This window comes from Chanos chanos, chromosome 3, assembly GCF_902362185.1.
Source record: "Chanos chanos chromosome 3, fChaCha1.1, whole genome shotgun sequence".
In the NCBI taxonomy this organism is placed as follows: Eukaryota; Metazoa; Chordata; class Actinopteri; order Gonorynchiformes; family Chanidae; genus Chanos; species Chanos chanos.
In genome coordinates, this window is record NC_044497.1 from 40,008,557 (window position 1) to 40,028,834 (window position 20,278).

The 20,278-nt window shown below is 39.0% G+C and overlaps 2 protein-coding genes across 3 annotated transcripts; both read left to right on the plus strand.

Moving 5' to 3' along the window:
• The first annotated feature begins 5,034 nt into the window (after window positions 1–5,034).
• spra (sepiapterin reductase a) lies at window positions 5,035–8,096 on the plus strand. Its single transcript, XM_030769856.1, has 3 exons — window positions 5,035–5,387; window positions 5,561–5,851; window positions 6,628–8,096. Exons 1-3 carry the CDS (start codon window positions 5,069–5,071, stop codon window positions 6,816–6,818), a joined length of 801 nt encoding a protein of 266 aa, XP_030625716.1. The 5' UTR covers window positions 5,035–5,068; the 3' UTR covers window positions 6,819–8,096.
• Window positions 8,097–9,633: 1,537 nt separating this feature from the next.
• Window positions 9,634–19,968, plus strand: smyd1a (SET and MYND domain containing 1a). 2 transcript variants are annotated; one of them, XM_030769629.1, is made up of 10 exons: window positions 9,634–9,770; window positions 14,376–14,552; window positions 14,874–15,087; window positions 15,264–15,394; window positions 15,535–15,573; window positions 17,501–17,696; window positions 18,708–18,800; window positions 19,126–19,289; window positions 19,516–19,684; window positions 19,813–19,968. In XM_030769629.1, the coding sequence occupies exons 1-10, from the start codon at window positions 9,634–9,636 to the stop codon at window positions 19,966–19,968; spliced, it is 1,476 nt and encodes a 491-aa protein (XP_030625489.1). The 2 variants fall into 2 exon arrangements, with proteins under 2 accessions (XP_030625489.1, XP_030625490.1); XM_030769630.1 differs by lacking the exon at window positions 15,535–15,573.
• Window positions 19,969–20,278: the final 310 nt, after the last annotated feature.

Here is a 20,278-nt window from a genome sequence, read left to right on the forward strand (position 1 = left end):
CAGAGTGAAAAAAGAGCAGAGAGCATTCCAGTATCTAAGCAACCATTAGTACTGTCACCATGTGGTCCTGGGTTTATTTGGTCACTAACACAGTTTGTGTTACTCTGTGTTCAGGTTTGTTCCTTTTTTACCTGATAGTCAGCTGTCTGAGCTTTCTTTCAGAATTTCACTACATCTATATATATCACCTTAAAATCTGTGTTTACAGCTTGGCATGCATTTGGCTTACTGTTGAAATTTAATGGCCTTTTGGAGGACAATAACTCCACATCTTCAGAAAATTTTTCAAAATAAATTCCAACAATCAGTCTGTTTTCTAAACATCTCATCCTTGGCACTGTTCTGCTAGTTTATGAACAAGAGCAGTGAATGATTCTACTGACTCACCAGGCTTTACACATATGAATTTATACATAAGCCTTTCACAAATAGTGACAAATGTTCACTTACCACTTTCATAGCTCTCTTGGTTAAAAAAAGCATATGGTTGTTGAAGAGAGCTGCCTGTGAAACAAACAAAGCTAGCTCGTTATGCTGGTCATTAATGTACCCAGTCTCTGTGCAGAGCTCATTATGAAACATACTTCCAGTGAATGAATAAAAAAGAAAGACGGACCATTTTATTATCCACGTCTTTCATAATGAAAATTCAAACTGGTGAATAAATAATTAACTGATAGCTTGGATATGCCAGCTTCAACGAACCGGCTATTGTATATAGTTATTTAACTCTTATACAGTTTAACATTCCAATAACTGTAATTAAAATAAAATCCACTCTTATGTACGTACTACCATATATTTTTAGGGAATGACTAATATGACTTCTTTAACGCCTGGAATATCAGAATCATACAAATAACAGTTAAACTTACCAGTGGTTGATGTACCAAACTAATATTCAGTTTCAAAGATTTTTAAAGTTTTGATGTCAAAACGACTAATGCAAAATTGCCTTGAAATAAGCAATGTTTTACTTTCACTTTTTTCAAGAGTGTTTAAGATTAAAATAAAAAGCTTAGAAAAAAAGAGCAATCATAAAAATGCTGCATTTTTAACAAGTACATAATTTAACAGCTTTGTTATTTTATTACTTCTATGTATGCACCACTTGTCTGTGAGAAGCATACTGCAGCAGCTGTCAGCAGGGGGAAGTATATACACCCAGAATTGTAGGTTGGTTTGTTAGATCATAGAGAAAGTGAGCTTTCATTCAGTCACGGGTTGCAGTTCACGCTGGTGAGGGAAAGGGAAGGCTGGTGCATCCTGTTGGTTAGGAGAGGCATGGTGAAGACACTGCCTAGCGCACCATGCTTAGGCTACGACATGCTACCACGCAATCCCTTCTCACAATTTTAATTCTTACACCTATTGCACAGTTGCTTCATCTGCAATACACATTTTTGTTTAACAAATATATGGTATGATACCTTGGAGGGTGACGGTTATTTACTAATGGTTCAATAAACTATTCCATTTTTATTCATTTGCTAGTCTGTTTCATTACCCATGCAACAGTATGCTTTTGCATTTTTCTGCACTCGCAAATCACATTGTAAATAATACTTATTAAATATTATTTAAGTTGATAACTGTCTGTATGATCTTATTTAAAACTTGAATATGTGTTAGGGAAACACCTTGGTAAAGTGGCCTGATAACAATGTGAACACTATCAGAGGAGAAGCCTTGAACATAACAAGCTAATCAGACATGCACTAGGCTCATGTTAGCTACAGAGATAAAGCACTTTAGGTGACTAGTTAAACTCTTTGGGCTGGTGCACTGAGACACTGACACAAGGAAAATTGAACAAAAATGTTTATTGCAAATATTCTTCTATACAAGAGATATGTGAGTGGTACGTGCACCAAACGAGCAGAAGAGTGTGAGCTGAAGTGTGGGAAAAGAGCCTCTCACAGTTCTAGTCTAAAGGCAAGCATGATATTATGTACAAAGCCTTTCAGAGAAAACAAAATAACACTTTCTTAAATAATATGATATATGAATGTGGTATGATATAAATATCTGCATGGGCAAGCAAGCACTGAGTGTGAAACAAAGAATAGTAGAAGATGATACTGATGGTTGCGATATGTGAAACAAGTCAGCACACACAAGGTCACAATGTTCCAGGGTCTTTTTTTTCCCCAGACAAGCAGCATAGGTACCAGGGAGAGAGAAGGGCACAATCAACAACACACTGGGACACTACTATAAAAATGGTGAATTTCAAAATAGTAGATGTAGTAGACACACTGCTAATGAGAAAGGCTGGTAGTCAGCCTTTCTGAGCTGATCGGTAAGTTTAGCTGACAGGATAACTATTTAGGTCAATGCAAAAGTCTGAATTAGTTAGCTAAGTTTGTAAAACTGAATTAGTGACAATTCCCATGTGAATTATGTTCCCCATAATGTTTGCATGTAAGCTATGAATAGATTAGAGTCCTCTGCACTACTGCTTCTCAAATGCACCATAAACACTCAGATGCTATTCAGTGATAGGGATGGGCAGGTTTTGGTCACTCATATCAATTCATTGAGAGAGCCACCTAATTTAGTTTAGAATATTTAATAATGAAATACATGCATATTGTGACCTACTATTTCCTTGACTGGCTATAGAGCAGAATTCACACCTACTGCAAGACATTAAATTAAGACCACCAATTCTTTGTGTGCCCTCAAAGTAAAGCCGGTCCCATGGCTATTTAAGCTTATTAACATTCTAACATATATTAAAACACTATTAAATGTGGCCCTACGGCCAATTATACATGATGTGTTCACTCATGCTCATTATGTAATCCTTAAGGTACGGTTATTTCCCATAAAATTGTTTTGCTAAAAACTGCAAAAGATTAAAACAACAGAATTGTGTTCATATTTGTTAAATTTGTGTTGTATAGTCATGAACTATATAAATGGTGATGATTTTCCATTAGCAAGAGCATGAGGGGTAATGTGTCACTCCCACAAAATCCATTTGATTACTACTGCCTTTAATTTCATTTCACAACAGACTGAACAACAGACTGAGCTGTGCTAAGCATTAACCTATTAACCGACAAAAGATTGAACCTTTTTGTCATATTTTGAAGTGTAAATATATTTACCAAACTTTAAAGGCTCTGCTATGCCTGTATTATCAATCTTCATGATTTCAATTGCGCTTTTGTAACTGAGAGATGAGAGACCGAGATGTTTAAAGGTGACAATGCAATGAGGTCATATTGCTGAAATACAACTGATACTGGTTATGTGCCATTCATCTCACCTTTCAAGACTGTTGGTACAACCAGCACATTCAGGTCTTAACAAAGAAAGCAGTTATCAAATGAGTAATAAGGAAAACTAAAGCAAAACTGTGGGATGTATAGTCATCATTATGAAGTGCTGGTGATGGATGTGGGGAAACGGTACGAGTGGTTGTTGTATAATGAAAGAACAAAAAAAAAGGAAATCCAATGTAACAAGTACCTGGATACCAGCACTCCAGAGCCAGCAAGCTGTGAGAAGGCCCATCCTCCATAGCCCTCCCTATAGCACAGCCAATCAGCTGCCAAAGGCGGGCCATGACAGAAAAGCAGGCAGTTGGGCAGTAGGGTTGCACAGTCTGGTAAAAAACTAAAAGTGTTATTGCTATTGTTCAACACATATTGTGACTGCACTTGCATGCATGGTTTTTTGCCATAAATCCATCATAAAGTTGTCATATAAGGGGTAATCCCTGACTATGCGGATACGTAAGACCTAGATCTTTTACATGAGCCTTATAAGAGAGTGAATTAAGGAATAACTGCTCTCTGTAAAATTGTGAAATCATGTCTCTCCTCTGGAAACTTCGAATCTTTGGTCATCTGGATAGATTTCAAGTGTTTAATGAGTAGGTCGGCTTAACTTAATTTCCTCCCAATTTTGTGTCAGTTGCTCAGATTCTAAAATGGCCCTGTTTTGAATGAAGATGCAAATAAATGTATGTATGTATGTATGCATATGTGGTCAATTCTGCCCACTCCCAAAAATGGCATTTTGACAGTTTGAGAGCAGTACTTCATACATCAATGTTTGAAAAGGTTAAGGTTAAAGGTTGCTTTGACGAAGTGTCGAGTTTCATATCTCTACATAAATGAGTTGCATAAATGTAATGAATTGAAGAAGAAGAAGAAGAAGAAAAAGACATTTTACTTGGAAATGCGGAATGAAAGTGAAATTCCTACAATGGTAATAATTTAATTATAGACACTTAAATATGCATTTAAGAAGTACGGAAGCCCTAAGATGCCTTGAATTTTCATTTAATGTACATTTCGTTTTCTCGTGATAACGTGTTTTTTCCCTTTGTTTCTCGAGATCTCGACTTATTTGTCATTATCACGAAATCATGGAACTTTGTTTTCTCGATATAGCGACATAGTTAATTCGAGATCTCGAAAAAACAACTAAATAATGGTCAAGTGGCCTGTGCTTTGCTGTGTGTCGTTCAGTGTAACCAGTTACAGGAGAAGGAACAGGTGCATGTCAGCGCGCTCTCTCTCAAACTTGTAGAAATGGATGAACCTACAGTATGCTGTATTTAGGGAGAGAGGCATACCCGATACATTGTTACCTTGAATGCCATCCCGAACATCACTGACCTACTGATTCGTTAAAACAATGTATCGTTTTCCCGAGATATCGAATTAATTATGTCATTATCACGGGAGAACAAAGTTCCGTTATTATGTGATAATGACATAAATAACTCGAGACCTCGAGAAAACAAAGAAAAATAACATGTTATCACGAGTAAACGGAATCAAAATTAAAATGTGGATTGATGGCATCTTAGGGCTTCCGTAATGTAGAATAATAGATTACATGTACTTCCTTACTATCCACCAATAATACGTTTATATTTTTCACGTTTAAGTATTTGCACCAAATGATCTCCCTACTGCACGTTTGCTACAGATGCGATACAGGTGTCGCGAGATACCATGCAAATCTCGCTCACTGCCCTTAGCTGTGAGCCGAACGTAGCTCTATAGGAGAGTTTAATTAGTCCGCATCTGGTGTATTTTCAAACATGGCTGTGTCGAAAGCTACAGACTTGGGCAAAGCACTCTGCATCATAACCGGAGCCTCCAAAGGTTTCGGTCGGAGCTTAGCTAAAGAAATATCGGGACTTTTACAACCGGAGTCGGTGCTTGTACTTGTTGCCAGGTCTGGTAACAAACTGTCAGAGCTGCAGACTGAGTTGGACTCTTTAGTAGCTGGCAAACACTTGGTAATTCGTTGCGTGATCGCAGACCTGGGGCTTAGAGAGGGAGTGGAACAGGTTATGAAAAGCGTTAGAGAGCTGACCGCGGTGGACATTGACCATCTCCTTCTGTTCAACAATGCAGGTAACGTTGAGAATTTTTACAGTATTTTATCATTAGCCTTTCGCTAAAAGAAAACTCCAGTCTGTGCAAGATATTGCTCGTTGACGTCAATATTTTTGTCGTTGTTTCTTTTTTGATTCATAGGCCTAATCATTATTTCATGTTCAATTATCGTTTATCTCTTACATGACTAGCCTCCCTTGGTGATGTCTCCCGATACGCTCAAAGTTTCGAGAACATGGAAGAGGTAGACTCCTACCTGTCGTTCAATGTGAGTTCAGCGTTATGCCTGACCGCGGGGGTATTGAACGCCTTCCCACGCCGGCAAGGTCTACGACGCTTCGTTGTGAACATCAGCTCGTTGTGTGCAGTTAAGCCGTTTCCCTCCTGGGTCTTGTACTGCACCGGCAAGGCTGCACGGGATATGATGTTCCGTGTTCTAGCGGAAGAAGATCCTGATCTTAGAGTTCTAAGTTATGCCCCAGGTGAAGTATTTAACACATGTTGTTCACAAGATGTATCTATATAACTCTGTTTTCAAGAATTAACCGACATGACAACAATGCCATTGTTTTACACACCTGTGAAAACCACTGCCACTTTATCACCAGTGTCCAGCAAACATATGCTTGGACTTCTCCAGGCATTGTCTTGGTGAGTTTGTTAATTATGTAGGTTATATAAAAGTGTCATGACTACACGCACACATGCTAGTGGCAGCTGACAACAAATGGGGTGAGGCTGAGGACAACGAATGGGGTTGGATTGATCAGGGTGCTGAAGGCCTTTTTAGATGAATTTCCCATTTTGTTCTTGATGGGTTGCTGTGACATGTTAGTAGATGACACAAATGAAAAAGAAGAGAAAAAGCAAACTTCACTTGTGCATGGGTGCAGGTGGAAGACATTATCTATATTTCAACAACATACAGTGATGTCTTTGACATTGTATGTAACACATGAACGCTTTCCACAGAGAAAGAGGACAACATTTAAATGAATGACCTGAGAAAGTTTACAGAACTTTGTTATTAGTGGCAGATTTGACTTGAATTGCATGTTATTGCTTTCATCAGTGGAAATAATTTAGTTTGATCAACAAGCAATAAAAACAAAGTAAGTTCATTGTTAATGGCTGTTTTTTTTATTGTTTGTTTACATACACCATGGCAGTGCAGATGCATACTGTCTATGCATAATGTGCCTGCAAAGCCTGATTTACTCGTTTGTTGCTTATGAAAGTACATGTTTGTTTTTCCTAGGTCCTCTGGATACAGATATGCAGTTGCAGGCTAGGTCAAGCTCTGCTGACTCTAACTTGCGACAGATCTTCACAGTCCTGCACTCTGAGGGCCAGCTGTTAACCTGTGAGCAATCCATCTCTAAACTCCTGAAGGTACTACTGGAGGATGAGTTCTCTTCTGGAGCCCACATAGACTATTATGACCTATAGTCTGACCAGACATTACATAGTAAGCCATTGAGGAAACACCAGAAGTTTAAAACATTCCATTTTCAACTTATAGGGTACAGTGAGTGAGGATCTCGTATTTTATTGCTGCTCTGATTAAATGGTGCATTGTCTAATTTAGTTCACTAATAAGGGTTTTTCACTGTGCAATCATAACTCTGTCCTCAGGACTCACTATAACTCACTGTTATCCCTTCAAATTATACAATTATACTACAAAATATTTAGTTTTATGAATAATCAGTTTTTTATATAATAATATTTTTATTTAGTGATTTCAGTGCATGGCATTCAAAGTGCTTTCCAATGCCAACGATAAAATAAAACCAGATATGTATTAACAGATGGAGACGACTAAAAGTCTGATTCAAGATAAAACTATAATTACACAAACAGAACTTAATTTACGGGGAAAATGAAGACCAAATCAAAATGATAAATGATATTTCAAAAAATTGAAATAATGCATCATAGAGTTAGTGCAACAAAATTATTTTTAAGACAAAGTTCCCTAATTCTAGTAGACATGACATTCCAAACCTTTGAGGCCACCACAGAGAATAATCTGTAATGTTTAGTTCTGAAGCTTGGACCATTCGTTGATCTTTCTGTGAGGACCTTGGTCATTGTACTTTTGAGGACTGTGACCACAGATACACACTCACTGGCCGCTTTATTAGAAACAACTACTTTGTAGGTACACCTTATTGATGTACATTTAGAGACTCTGGCCTGTCTGTTGCCATGCAAAATTGGTGTTTGCCATCCTCTAGCCCTTTGTCAGTGGTCATTTTCTGACCATAGGGCTGCTGTTAACTGGATATTATGTGGGTGGCGGACCCAGCAATGACACTGATGTGTAAAAACCCCAGAAACGCTGCTGTGCCTGATACACATATACCAGTGTGACACCCACCACTATGTCAAAGCCATGTCAGTGTCGCTGCTGTGTTGAGAATGGTCTTCTACCCAAAGGCATTCACTTAAAAGTGTTTGCAGGCTCTCAAGTTACATGCGTGAAGACCCATTCATTAAATTGTGACTAACACAGTTGGGTGTGAAGAATGCTTTGGATGGCCTACCTGTTTTGGGTACCAGTTGCTTTATTTTTCTATACAATCTTTATTTTTTTATATCTTAATTTTTTATTTTAAGTGCCAAGCTCTTTTTGCTTTTGTATGGTCATGAAGTAATGCCTGTGCTTCTCCTTTATATGTGTAATGTATATGTTTATGTAACCTGCAATATAAAATGTAAAGATATTCCTGTTACAACTGTTTCTTTCTGCCGTCTCCTAGCTGCAGTAATGATAATTCTAAAAATGTACTACATCCATTGATGGATGCTAGGCATGGTAAATTGTACTGCACCAGTGAATAAATAACAGTAATTAAATTACTGTGTGGCCATGTTTTGTTTTGATGATGTTACAGTACAGGCCATGGCTTTGCAAATTTCCACTCTCCAAATTCAAATATGTGCCAAACGTCTGAAGGCTTCACCTTCGACTTCTGGGAAACATCTCGTAGCATGGTGCACAAACACACATACAGCCGCCTAGCCAGCTGCTCCTCTCTTTCCACACTCCTACTGTAAACAGTTTGTTTTAGTGAGATCATGGAAGTCCTAAAACATCCACATCTGTTTGGAGAGATGGCACTTTTTCCGAAAATGAATCACGTGGATGCACTAGAAGCACTCGGAAAAGGAAAAAGCACTAACAGTTCTCCGCCATGTTTCATTTAAGTTACAGCTGTACAGAGACAGGGGGGCACTGATTTTATGAAAGGCACACTAATGTCACTGGTCTACTTGCGTATTAAGAAAAGTGTTTTGAAACTGTGATGGCAACTGAGCCATGGAAACAGCTTCTCTTGTAAGTATAAACATAAAACATTATTTATACAGCATCTTTACACGTGCAAACAATGCACATTTATTTTTACATAATGAAAACAAAATCCAGCAAGTAATGAATATACAAACATTAAGGTTTCCAGACTTCATTTTGTTCCACCTTTTAAACACGTCGTGAACATGAGAAAACAGATGAATATTCCTTTTTCATATTTAATTGTAAGAGTAGTGAGCCAGGGCCAAAGTTAGAAGATATGATTCTTATGCTGTTGTAGAATAAAGCAATCACATATCTCTTATAGAAAGTTAGGTTTAGTAAGATGCGGCTTATCTGTGGATCTGTGCCCACAACAGTGTCCTCATTTTTATGCTTTGATTGAATTGCTGCTGTAAGACTAACTGAGAAGTCCATCAGAATCCTCTTAATGTAAATCTTCCATCCAGACCAGTAGTTAGAATGGATGTTATGCATAAACATTTGTTACACTGTATTACTTCAGATTATCACACAGGAATAGTATGCCGTGCTGTACAGTGGAGCTACTCATTTGATGAGCCCCCCTTGTTATTCGACTGTCCTCTTCTAAACCTCTCTGATGACAGACAGACGCAGCTGCTAGACAAAAATAATCCCAGAGTTGGTCCCAACTTCTCCCAAAGATGGGGAGGACACACAGATTCATATTCAAGCACTAACTCAGACATACACCCACAGAGCCCTCCTACTGCATATCTCTAACATAACATCCATGGTTAGTCCCTCCACTCACAGGCTGGGGTCCAACCCCTCATTTTCTGGGAGGTGGAGATAATATGTGAGAGGGTTCGTCTATTTTTGGCCAGGCAGCAGCAGGCTAGAGGACAGTGCAGGTGCTGGAGAGTGTCACTGTACATTGTGTGTCTTTCCTCCTTTTGTGGTAGCAGCTCTTTTGTGTGTACGATGACCCTGGAGAAGATGGATGCTGTGGAGGTGTTTGCGGCGGGAGAGAAAGGCCGCGGTCTCCGTGCCACAAAGGAGATGATTGCTGGTGAGGTGGTGTTTGCTGAGCCCAGCTTTGCTGCAGTGGTCTTTGACAGGTAAGGTGAAGAAAGGTTTGGTTCATGTACTGAACAGGGGGAAGATACATGTGACCTTCCAGGCTATAACAAAGTTATAGTAAATTGAAGTTACATATTTTGGGTGCATATATGTACTGTATGAGAGAAGTTAGTGAGTTACAGACACTTGCAATGGCTTAAAAGTGTGTATGTACAATATACACAGTTCATACTCAAACGCTCATGAAACTCCTGTCAACCACTGTATGTCAAGCTACAAACCAAATAAAGCTTGTTTGAACTGTAGGAGTACCATTTTGAAGCTTTTTCACGTTTCAGAATCATCATCAAGTATGGCATTTAATTACACAAAACAATTTGACATTGCCCTCCCCACTGTGATCAGTACTGCTGTGTTGTTTTATGACATTTGTTGACCTTTACAGCAAGTTCCATTACTTTTTGTTCCTAGGTTTCTTGTATACATATTAAGGCAAATCCTGGAATAAAATGACTATACATAAAATGCAGCTCATACTGATTTTAATCTATATGAAGGATACCAGCTCTGCTCTGCATAATAGTTGGGATATACCATGTATGAGTGGCCTGGCACATAACTTAGTGTATGATGTAAACATGTAATTTGATTACTGTGCACTTTCCCCTCTTAGTCATCAACAGGTCATCTTGAGGAAGGCTTCACTGGTACAGTGAACTGAGGGTACAGAACAGAGAGAGAGAGTGAGATTTTGTGGAGTGAGATGCCTCTTAACTTATACCAGACTGCTAAGGGGGTTCTAGTATGCTGTAGAAACTGTTTTAGAGTCAGCGATAATTATCATGCATTCAAAAGAGCAATGTTTCCCACACAGTACTACAACATTTTAATGCAGCATATCAGTGTCATGTCTTATTCAGCTGATCGAATCACTACAATAGATAAATAAATAAATAAATAAAGTATTTGCAAGATTTTAGTATTAGCAGTTAGGTGATTGGTACAGAGGGCTTCAGGTGTTCATTGTCATACACACAACAAGAAGCATGCAGTGTTGCAAGATTCAAAGTCAATGGACAAAGTGCATTTGTGTTATGGGTATTTTTCATTTGCAGCAGCCCTCATGACCATATGTGTCAAATTTGGTTAAAAAAAAAAAATGGTGCACTGAGGTCACACAGAGAACGTCTAGATCACGTAGAGAACATCTAGAGTAGACCATAGGTTATTTAGTTACAATTTGTTCAACACATTCTATTAAAAAAGGCAAGGTCCTCTAAAAATAATCAGTTTGTGGTTGTGTGGTTTAGATTCAGACAATTCTTTTGATAGCTTCTGATCAGATCCCTTGAAGATGCTGAAGGTGCATGTCATATTTATGCCGATCAGACAAACGGTCAGGCTAGCGGTATCAAGCGATGTTTGGAACAAGGCTCAAAGTGAATGATAATCAAAATTGCTGCTGACATGGGTTCTTTAAACATAGATGGTGATCCCATGTTGAAGGATCTACTGGTGAAACATGTGCAATTCTACAGTAACTATAGCCATAGGTGCACATGTTTGTGTATTTCTAGCTTCAGAATGTCCCTTAAAAGCATTTATGTGATATTAGAGCTGTGAGGTCAACAAGCTCCACCATTTTCCATGATGATTAGCCATTGTTAAGCTCTCCTAACAGGTTAAAAATAGCTGTCTGCAATTTTTTTTCTAAAAAGTCACTTTGTCCAGGATATATACTTACAGGTTGTAAATTTCTACTTGATCAAACGAGCTGCTGAGGAAGTCGCATTATTTTCATGTATTTGTCTGTCATAGCGCAAGCTAGCATACAAAATGCAATAGTTTTGGCATTCTGCTTTGTTATTAGTTTAAAAACATCAGCATCAGATTCGGTGACGATCTCACAAAGTATTCAAGACAGAAGAGTTTTTGTCAAAAAGGCCACACACAAAATGATTGCTTTCTGGCGACCAGTGATTACCTTGTGATTTTGACTTAATTCTTTTGATAACGTCTGATGAGATACTTCCTTAGATGGTGCATGGTCCAAATACTGCCAAAGTGGAGAGACCACTTCCTAGAGCAGTAAAATAGTACCATGCTGTTAAGGGGAGGATTTCATTTGGATTTCATAGGAAGATCTTCTGACTAGGTTAACTTTCCACACACCAATGAAGAGAGGACAATACAGCTGATACTGTAACAATAACCACCCTGTCCAGACCTGAGCGGCTTTCACCAGTGAGATGATTGCCAGACCGAAGTCAGCTGACTATATAAAATACATCAAAATGTCAACGAGCGCTTCATGAGGTTCCTGTATAGTGTGTCAGTGAGGTGTTTACATGTGACACACATAACTGTGCAAGTGCATACTGAAAGCTATACAGCTCACAACTCTCTGCTGGTCAATGTGAAGTGCTCAGCTCAGCTACTAGTGTTTCAGAACCCTCAGGGTGCAATGTTCCTATTTTAGACCAAGAGATTGGGATTACTGAATTTTGAACTTCATGGTTTGTAAAACTATCTGTCATCACTAAAGCACATCAGGGACATGGATATAGAAAAGATACAGAAATTGTTGTCTTATTTTTTACAGTTTGACAATTGTACAATTAAATGCTGGGCAAGAACTGAGAAACTGTAATTTATTTTTAGTGTTTTTAGTTTTGGTGGTTTGAATTTTTTTACTTTATGACTCAGTAATATGTAGTGTGTATGAGCATACATTTGAGGTTTTTGGGTTTTTTTTCTTTTAACATCATCGTTCATTTTAATGCTTCTGTGCTTGAACTTCATTTATCAAATTCAGCATAAGCATGTTTCTGTGGCATGTTGAAATATCAAGCTTTGCAGTAATTGTGTGGATTCTAGCACACAAGATACTTAGGTATCAATGAATGTGTATGCACAGTTGATGACACCTGTTGATGACATCTTTCTGAGAATCAGAAAAATATCCTGCGTGCTGTGGTTCTGTTTTGTCATCAGTAGAGGGTATTTGGATCTGTCATGCCATGCAACTCACAATGACTGATCATTGTCCTACCTTTGCATTTAGTTTTATTTAAGCACACACATAGAAGCTTGCCAGAGCTAATCAGAAGCCATGATTGTGACTTGTCACACAGCAATAGATTAATGTTTCACCTCCTTAAAGAGTAAACAGGCCAAAAACAGAGTGCCGAGAGGTCCATTCCACTGCTAAAGGAAACAATACTTTCCATTGTTTGTTCAGCTATTTAAGGTCACACATCTCAGTGTGAGTGAGTGGTAGTTAGAATGGGGCCACCTGACTTTTTAAAGACAGGGAATGCAAGAGAATGAGTGAGCAAAATAGCAGTAGCATACAGTAATGACATCTCAAGAAAGAGAATTACGCAACATCCCTGCAAGCCAGAGTGTCCTGCATTTGTAAGTTCAAGTGACTGAAACAGAGCTGGGGGGAGAACTTTATCAAACAGTACATTTCCTTGTTTCCATTAAGAACACATATGTAAGTGTATTGGACTGGTGTAAAAAGCAACATTGTTGGATCTTCAACACATAAACCAATACTCTGCCTACAGCAGGATAGTCATCACACTTTCCTTTCAAACGGGTGAGGCACACCATTGTTAGAGAGATGCTACTGAACTGAGAAAAGATATGATCTAGTGGGCAATTGTTGACCATTTCTAGTCACAGAACACCACGGACTCTTTGATCAAGCAAAAGAAAAAGACAAAATATGATGGGAGGCAGAGAAACTCACCAGTCCCACCCTGCTGGTCTCTTATTTTTTTGCTGTTGTCCCATGGGAGGAGCCCACAGATCAGAATTAACCATTCTAAAAATAACAAGCATCAGAGAGGGAGTCATACCCCAGAGTATGTTATGGATTTGGATATGGTTGGGAGTGAAATGAAGGAATGAGACAATGTCTATGTGCAGTAGGCAATTTGTTATTTTTTAACGGGGGGGATGGCCCAATGGTCACTGGGACTACTCTATAGAGTGTATAGGGGGCTGGCAGGTTAACAAGGGGGTTGCATTTTGCTCATTTTGCTAACAAGGGGGATGGCATCTCCCTACAAATCGCCTAATGTCTATGTGAGAGGACATAGCTCTTTCTATTGCTCCAATTGCACATTCATGTATATGGTTTGTATATTAATTGCACACAGTTATCGTGCACAGTTATTAATTACACATTTCTACAACTTCAGTATTTGAGCTGTGCATGCAGCTCTGAGGGGATGGATCTAGATTCGTAAAATAGAAAAACACTGACATCACAACAGACAATCCTCTAAATCCAGCCCGTTTGGTCTTTATGAAGATTATATCTTTGCTGTAATGACTGTTTTAACGTAATAAATTGCATTGTTTGAGCAAAAACTGTTGATGGAAAGACGTCTTTTTTGCTTTCATTCATTAAAGTGGTGAGTACACTGAGAAATCTATCAATAACAATAGTCTTAAAAATGATAGTTTGGCAAATACCAGTGGTCTCCTGTAAATGAAATGCCAGTATTCTGTTATACATATTTGTAATAACACATTGTTAATGACACAAAATTCACCAATCACTGCAATGACAGCTGCCTATTGTTTGACCACAGTGTCGACCTCACTGAGCCCTGACTATCTTGTTGTAGTTTGTCTCAACAGGTGTGTCACAGCTGTTTCCGCAGACAGGCGAACCTGCATCGCTGCGCGCAGTGCAAGTTTGCCCACTACTGCAACCGCACCTGCCAGCGAGCTGCATGGGAGGAGCACAAGCAAGAGTGTGCCGCCATCAAGAATTACGGCAAGGTCCCTAATGAGAATATCCGGTGAGTAGACTAGGTGCGGATATGCTCTGAGGCTCAGGGAGCAATGCTAAACAGTCATTGCTATCGTGATTACATGTAGCAGTATTTCTGTTCGTTAATGTGTATAGCACGCACAAATCTGGATTCTCTAGACCCTGTGTAATTCTAGTTAATTCAAGTTCAGCATGTAATAAAATCCACAGGCTGGCTAAGAACGTTTAAGAACAGAGGCATAACCTTTACACCCACTTTTCAAGTTTTATCTTATGTTCAGTAATGAATATAAACACTGAAATACAAACTAAGTTTGAGATTTACCCTACCCACCCAACCCCACCCCAGCCTTACAGCTCGCACTCTGTGGAGAATGCAGAAGGATGGAGGGGTGGTGTCTGATGGACAGCTGACCACCCTGGACCTGCTGGAGGACCATTTGTCTGATATGTCCCCAGAAGATCTCAAAGAGGTCAAAATGAATGTTCATAACTTTCTGGAGTTCTGGCCACGCGGCAGCAGGCAGGTTGGGGTCGAGTACATTTCACACATCTTTGGCGTGGTACGTATGCTTTCCAATCAGGACTCACATATTCAAATCTTCTGTGAACTGGTCTATATGACAGAATTTGAACTTTAGTTTTGGTTACACATTAAGAGAGAAGCAGAACTGGCAGTCAGTGAAAGGTATGTCAGAACATAGTGTGTGTTAACCTCTTCTGTGCCCTGTGTACTTAGATCAACTGCAATGGCTTTACGCTGAGTGACCAGAGGGGTCTCCAGGCTGTGGGAGTGGGTCTGTTCCCTAACCTGTGTCTGGTTAACCATGACTGCTGGCCTAACTGTACAGTCATCCTGAACCATGGCAAGTGCGTGTCCATATGCAGGCCTCTGTTCCTAGACTTCTAATGTCAGAGAGAGACTGTAGAAAATCTATTGATTTCTTTCTTTCTTTCTGTCTTTCTTGTTAGTCTTTTCTGAAGTTTTAGCATCTTGTTCTCTCTTTCAGTCAGACATCTGTGAACTCTCTTTTTCACACTCACAGCAGGTGGGTCATTTTTGGCTGCACACCATTTGCGTGTTCTATCGAATAACATTCTTAACCCTCAGCCCTGGAATCCTTTGCTCCAGTCATGCTTCAGTTAATGCTATGAAATCCATTAAGAAGGAGTGGTGTTCCTGCTACATGTTTTTGATTTTGTCTTGGTCTTTAAGCTTCAATCATTTTTCTGTTTTTGTTGCATTTTAGTCATGTCCTTCCAATCAGTGTCAGTCAAAACAAAAATCAGTTTAATTAAATGAATTTACTTTTACTTTATTTCAAAATCAAGCTTAATTGAGTCAACCAAAATTGCTCTGAGTCCTATTTCACTTTTGACTTTATTCTTCTGCCTGAGGGTTGCTTTAGGTGGCAGTGGTGCATGTTCTCTTATGGTACAAACGTAATGCTAAGTGAACATCACCTGACTCCTTGCCCGCATTTATATAACAGCCATATTTCTTTGTTAAAATACACATGTGATGATAGAGTGGCTTCCCCTCAAACAGAAATACAAACAGCCCTGCATAGTTTCCAAGGCATTTTAGTCTTGTCATGTTTTAGTCAGACTAAAATACTAATTGAATCATTGTAGTCCCATTGTAGTATTTTGGTCATTTTATATTTTCAGTCACCATTGTCAAAAATCAAATAATCAGCAGGTGTTTTTGTCGCAATTTCAGCTGAGGGAAACAACATTGATGAGAAATAAATCTTTCTTTTCTTTCTGCGGTAGAAGACATCTAATTCCAGTCCCAGTTCAGGCAAACAATGGAGTTTATAAACCTTGACTGCCTCTGTTTTTCTAAGCCTTGTGTTGTGATGAAGGTACTTCTATAATTCTGGTCTCCTGATTCAGTGAAACATATTGCTCTTTCTGAAATAACTGAGTCTGAAGTTGCATGTGGAATGCAAGATGAGTGATTTTTATCTTTAAATGCATTGAATTTCAGCCTGTATAGAAAATGCTCACGTGTTGTGAGGCCACGTTTCTGTACTTTATTTATCCATATAACCAGGCAAGTTTTGTAGTCTGGATTTGATCTAACATGCGTGGGTCAGTGTGGTCTGTAATATTTGTTTAGTGCTGTGTTTGGGGTAAATAATCATGCATTTGAAAAAAACACTTGTGAATGTGCATGTGAAATTACTTTCAATTTCAGATTACTTACTTTTTGCATAAATGTCTGTTTGAGTGCAATTAAGAATTTCCTTTTTCAAAGGCTGTTATCTTAATTACTAGACCCTTCCATAGAAGTATGGAAAGACTCAGAGGCTAACTAACTGTGAATATTCCCTTTAACTGAACTCTGCACTATGGGCTTTGGAGAATGTTAGTTCTCATTGAAAAACGTGCAGCCGCATAATAAATTTAACTGACCTGTTTAATAGACTAAAATATCCAGACAAGTGTATTTGGACATGAGCTCCCCAACCTCAGTATTTTCCATTTAGTCCTGCACTGCCTGATGTGTAGATGTTAAGACAAACTTTGCAAGGTTTGGTTTTCTAGGACTAAATTAAAAAGCTGACAGATGGGAATTCCATGGGAATCAGCTGAGAAACTTTGTTCCTAAGGAACTTTATACACCAAAAGTATAACTGTGATAAAAGCTGAATGTTCTGATACCTCATCATACATCTCTAAAACATTCCAATTTTATTTTTAATATATCTCTGGCCACTTTCAATGTTTAAACTGTATTTAGCATCACTAAGGTGTTTTAAAATACACTAAACACACACACACTCTCTCTCTCACACACACACACACACACAAACACACAAATCCTAAAAACTGAAGATAACGCTTAGTGCTTTATTTTACTGTCCTGAAAGCCTCACAGACGGTCCAGTATTTTCATTCTGTCTCTGTCATGGCTTTCTCCTCTCTGCTCCTCCTAACTCTCTGTCTTTCATCTGTTTCTCATTCCAGGATTGAGTTGCGTGCCCTGGGGAAGATATCGGAAGGCGAGGAGTTGACAGTCAGCTACGTTGATTTCCTGAACGTTTCCAAGGACCGCCGGGAGTTGCTGAAGCAGCACTACTTCTTTGAGTGCTTATGCAAACACTGCACCGAGGGTATCAAGGATGACCTCATGACGGCAGTCAGAGAAACAGATGGCAAAAAGGTGATAAGCCGTGGCATTAATTAAAGGGATATTAGTTACACGATGTGGAAATTTGCAAATCATTGCGCTCTTTTAATGATTTTCTGACTGTATTTTTGACAACCACCTAAGGGTATTACTGTTCATACATAATCTCTGTGTAGAGTTCTTACTTGGGAGGAATTGTAACTGTTTGTGTAGGACTGTCTCTATCAGTGTATTCTGTGATGAAATGAGATTGATTCTCCACCTCTATTACATGCCTCATATGGTAACAGCCCATTCACAATGGAATGTAACAGACTCAGAACAGACACAGATGAGCATGCAAGACATGCAAAGTGCATCTGTAAACATCATATGGAATTGATTCCAAACCTATTTGTGACAGTTTGGCAAATAACAATTACACTTTAAAAGAAGAACCTATCAGTGGTGATATGTTTACTACTAGGTGATGATGGACACATGCTACATTAAAAAAAACAAAAAAACTCTCAAGCAACAAAACCAATTGTTATGTATGTATGTGTATGTATATGTGTGTGTGTGTGTGTGTGTATATATATATATATACACATATATACATAGATATATATACACACACACCATTCACAGTTTCTGAAGAGCCACAGTAAAGTCTTCCTCTGGCCCTTCTTGTACATTACACATGTGAGGCTTTATTAAGGATCTATCAAGGATTAGACATGAAATTAAATTTGATGTTTGACGTGGCAGAGTTGGAAAAGAAATGCTGTCAAGCTCTCCTTGACTAGAATGTGAAACGCTAGTCTAGACTGTGGAGTTTTCAGTGTGGTGAAAGGCGCCCTCTTCTGGTTTCACTGCACAATTACAGTCACCACTCAGATAAGCGAAACTGTTGGGACACAGACAAGAAATAAAAAATGAAAAAATTCATATGCAATAAAAGGCTGTTTCATATTATTTTAACTCTAATCTAATCCACAATAACTTAATTTTTAATACTTTCTCAATTTAAGGTATCCTGACATGTTTAATCTATGTTGTCAGCCATCTCCTGAGCTGGTGAAGGAGGTAACAGATTTCAGTCTGCATTCTCTGGAGAAGATGGAGCAGGCTCGCACCGAAGGCAACTACAATGAGGTGTCTGTCCATACAAACAGTCAGTGGAGTTTATGTGTGTGATTTCTTAAAAAGATTATATGAATACTGTACAGTTGAAGGCAATTCACCAAAAATCACATCACTCTGCATTTAGGGGGTTTTGTGTTGTTGCAGCTCTTCTTTCAGCATGACTTATCATTCTTTTTCTTTCTGCACATCCCCATATTTGCTCCTTTGGTATCAACCATCTGTCTTTCTCTTTCTTTTATACCTACTGTTTCTCCTTCATACTTCCGTACACTTACACTCTCTTTCTCTCCCTCTCTTTTCTATCTCCCCGTTACTCTCTCGCTCTCATGTCTAGGTGGTGAGGCTGTGTCGTGAGTGCCTGGAGAAGCAGGAGCCTGTGTTGGCTGACACTCATCTCTGCCTGCTACGTGTTCTGAGCACTGCCAGTGAGGTCCTGTCCTACATGCAGTTCTTCCAGGAGGCCGCGGGCTGCGCTCGCCGCATGGTCGAGGGCTACACGTAAGCCTTAAGAAGCCGCTTTTCACCCAACTACAGAGATGTAGTTCGTAAATGCACGGATACCTTCTGAAAGATCCAAAACAGAATTTATGACAATCGTTACTGATCTATATTGGGATTATGGGTATTTCACTTGAGATACTTGCGTTTCATAAATGCTTCTCTTCACTTAACTTCCAATAACAAATGAAACTACATTTCCTGTCCTTTCTCAACCATCTCTCAGACAGCTGTACCATCACCACAATGCCCAGCTGGGCATGGCAACAATGCGGGCAGGTGTGACCCACTGGCACGCTGGTCTCATTGAGATTGGCCATACCATGATTTGTAAAGCCTATGCCATTCTCATGATCACCCATGGGCCCTACCATCCTATCACAAAGGATCTGGAGGTATAATATCCAATAATAACCTTGAATGAAAAAAAGAGAGGCAGCAACAGTTTTCCGTTTTGTTGCTTGAAAATGTTTGTAATATTACAGTAAACACTGGAGTGCAATGTCTTTTTGATCTCCTCTAGGCCATGCGGATGCAGACGGAGATGGAGCTGCGCTTGTTTAAGCAGAATGAATATGTTTACCACAGCATGAGGGAGGCGGCCCTGCATAACAAAGACATGGGCACGGTGCCTGAACCACTGCAGAAAGAAATCAAAGAAATGCTTAAGAGCGAGTAAAGAGGACACTCCCAGCACCTGATACACAACTCTCCACAACTCCAGAAAAGAACCATGATTGTAAACATTGCTTTATTTAAACAGAATACTATACGTAAACAGTGCCAGAAATCAATGAGATTTAGTTGTAGCTGCTCTCTAACTTCATTTAAGGAAATTCAGTCTACCACAACATGTCCTTGGGCAAGTAAAACCTGCTGAGTAATATAAACCATTTATCACTTTCAAGACAAAGCTCTCAAACTCTCAGGTGTGAATAAAAGGTTTTTTTCCAAAATTGAATTGTTATTCTTTAAAAAAGTGACACCAA

Coding starts and splice junctions, on each gene's coding strand:
- spra (XM_030769856.1), top strand. CDS start 5,069: ATGGCTGTGTCGAAAGCTACAGACTTGGGCAAAGCACTCTGCATCATA. Junction 5,388..5,560: donor CCTTCTGTTCAACAATGCAG/GTAACGTTGAGA, acceptor TTACATGACTAG/CCTCCCTTGGTGATGTCTCC. Junction 5,852..6,627: donor AGTTCTAAGTTATGCCCCAG/GTGAAGTATTTA, acceptor TGTTTTTCCTAG/GTCCTCTGGATACAGATATG.
- smyd1a (XM_030769629.1), top strand. CDS start 9,634: ATGACCCTGGAGAAGATGGATGCTGTGGAGGTGTTTGCGGCGGGAGAG. Junction 15,395..15,534: donor GTCATCCTGAACCATGGCAA/GTGCGTGTCCAT, acceptor TCTCTCTTTCAG/TCAGACATCTGTGAACTCTC. Junction 18,801..19,125: donor CCGAAGGCAACTACAATGAG/GTGTCTGTCCAT, acceptor TCTCATGTCTAG/GTGGTGAGGCTGTGTCGTGA.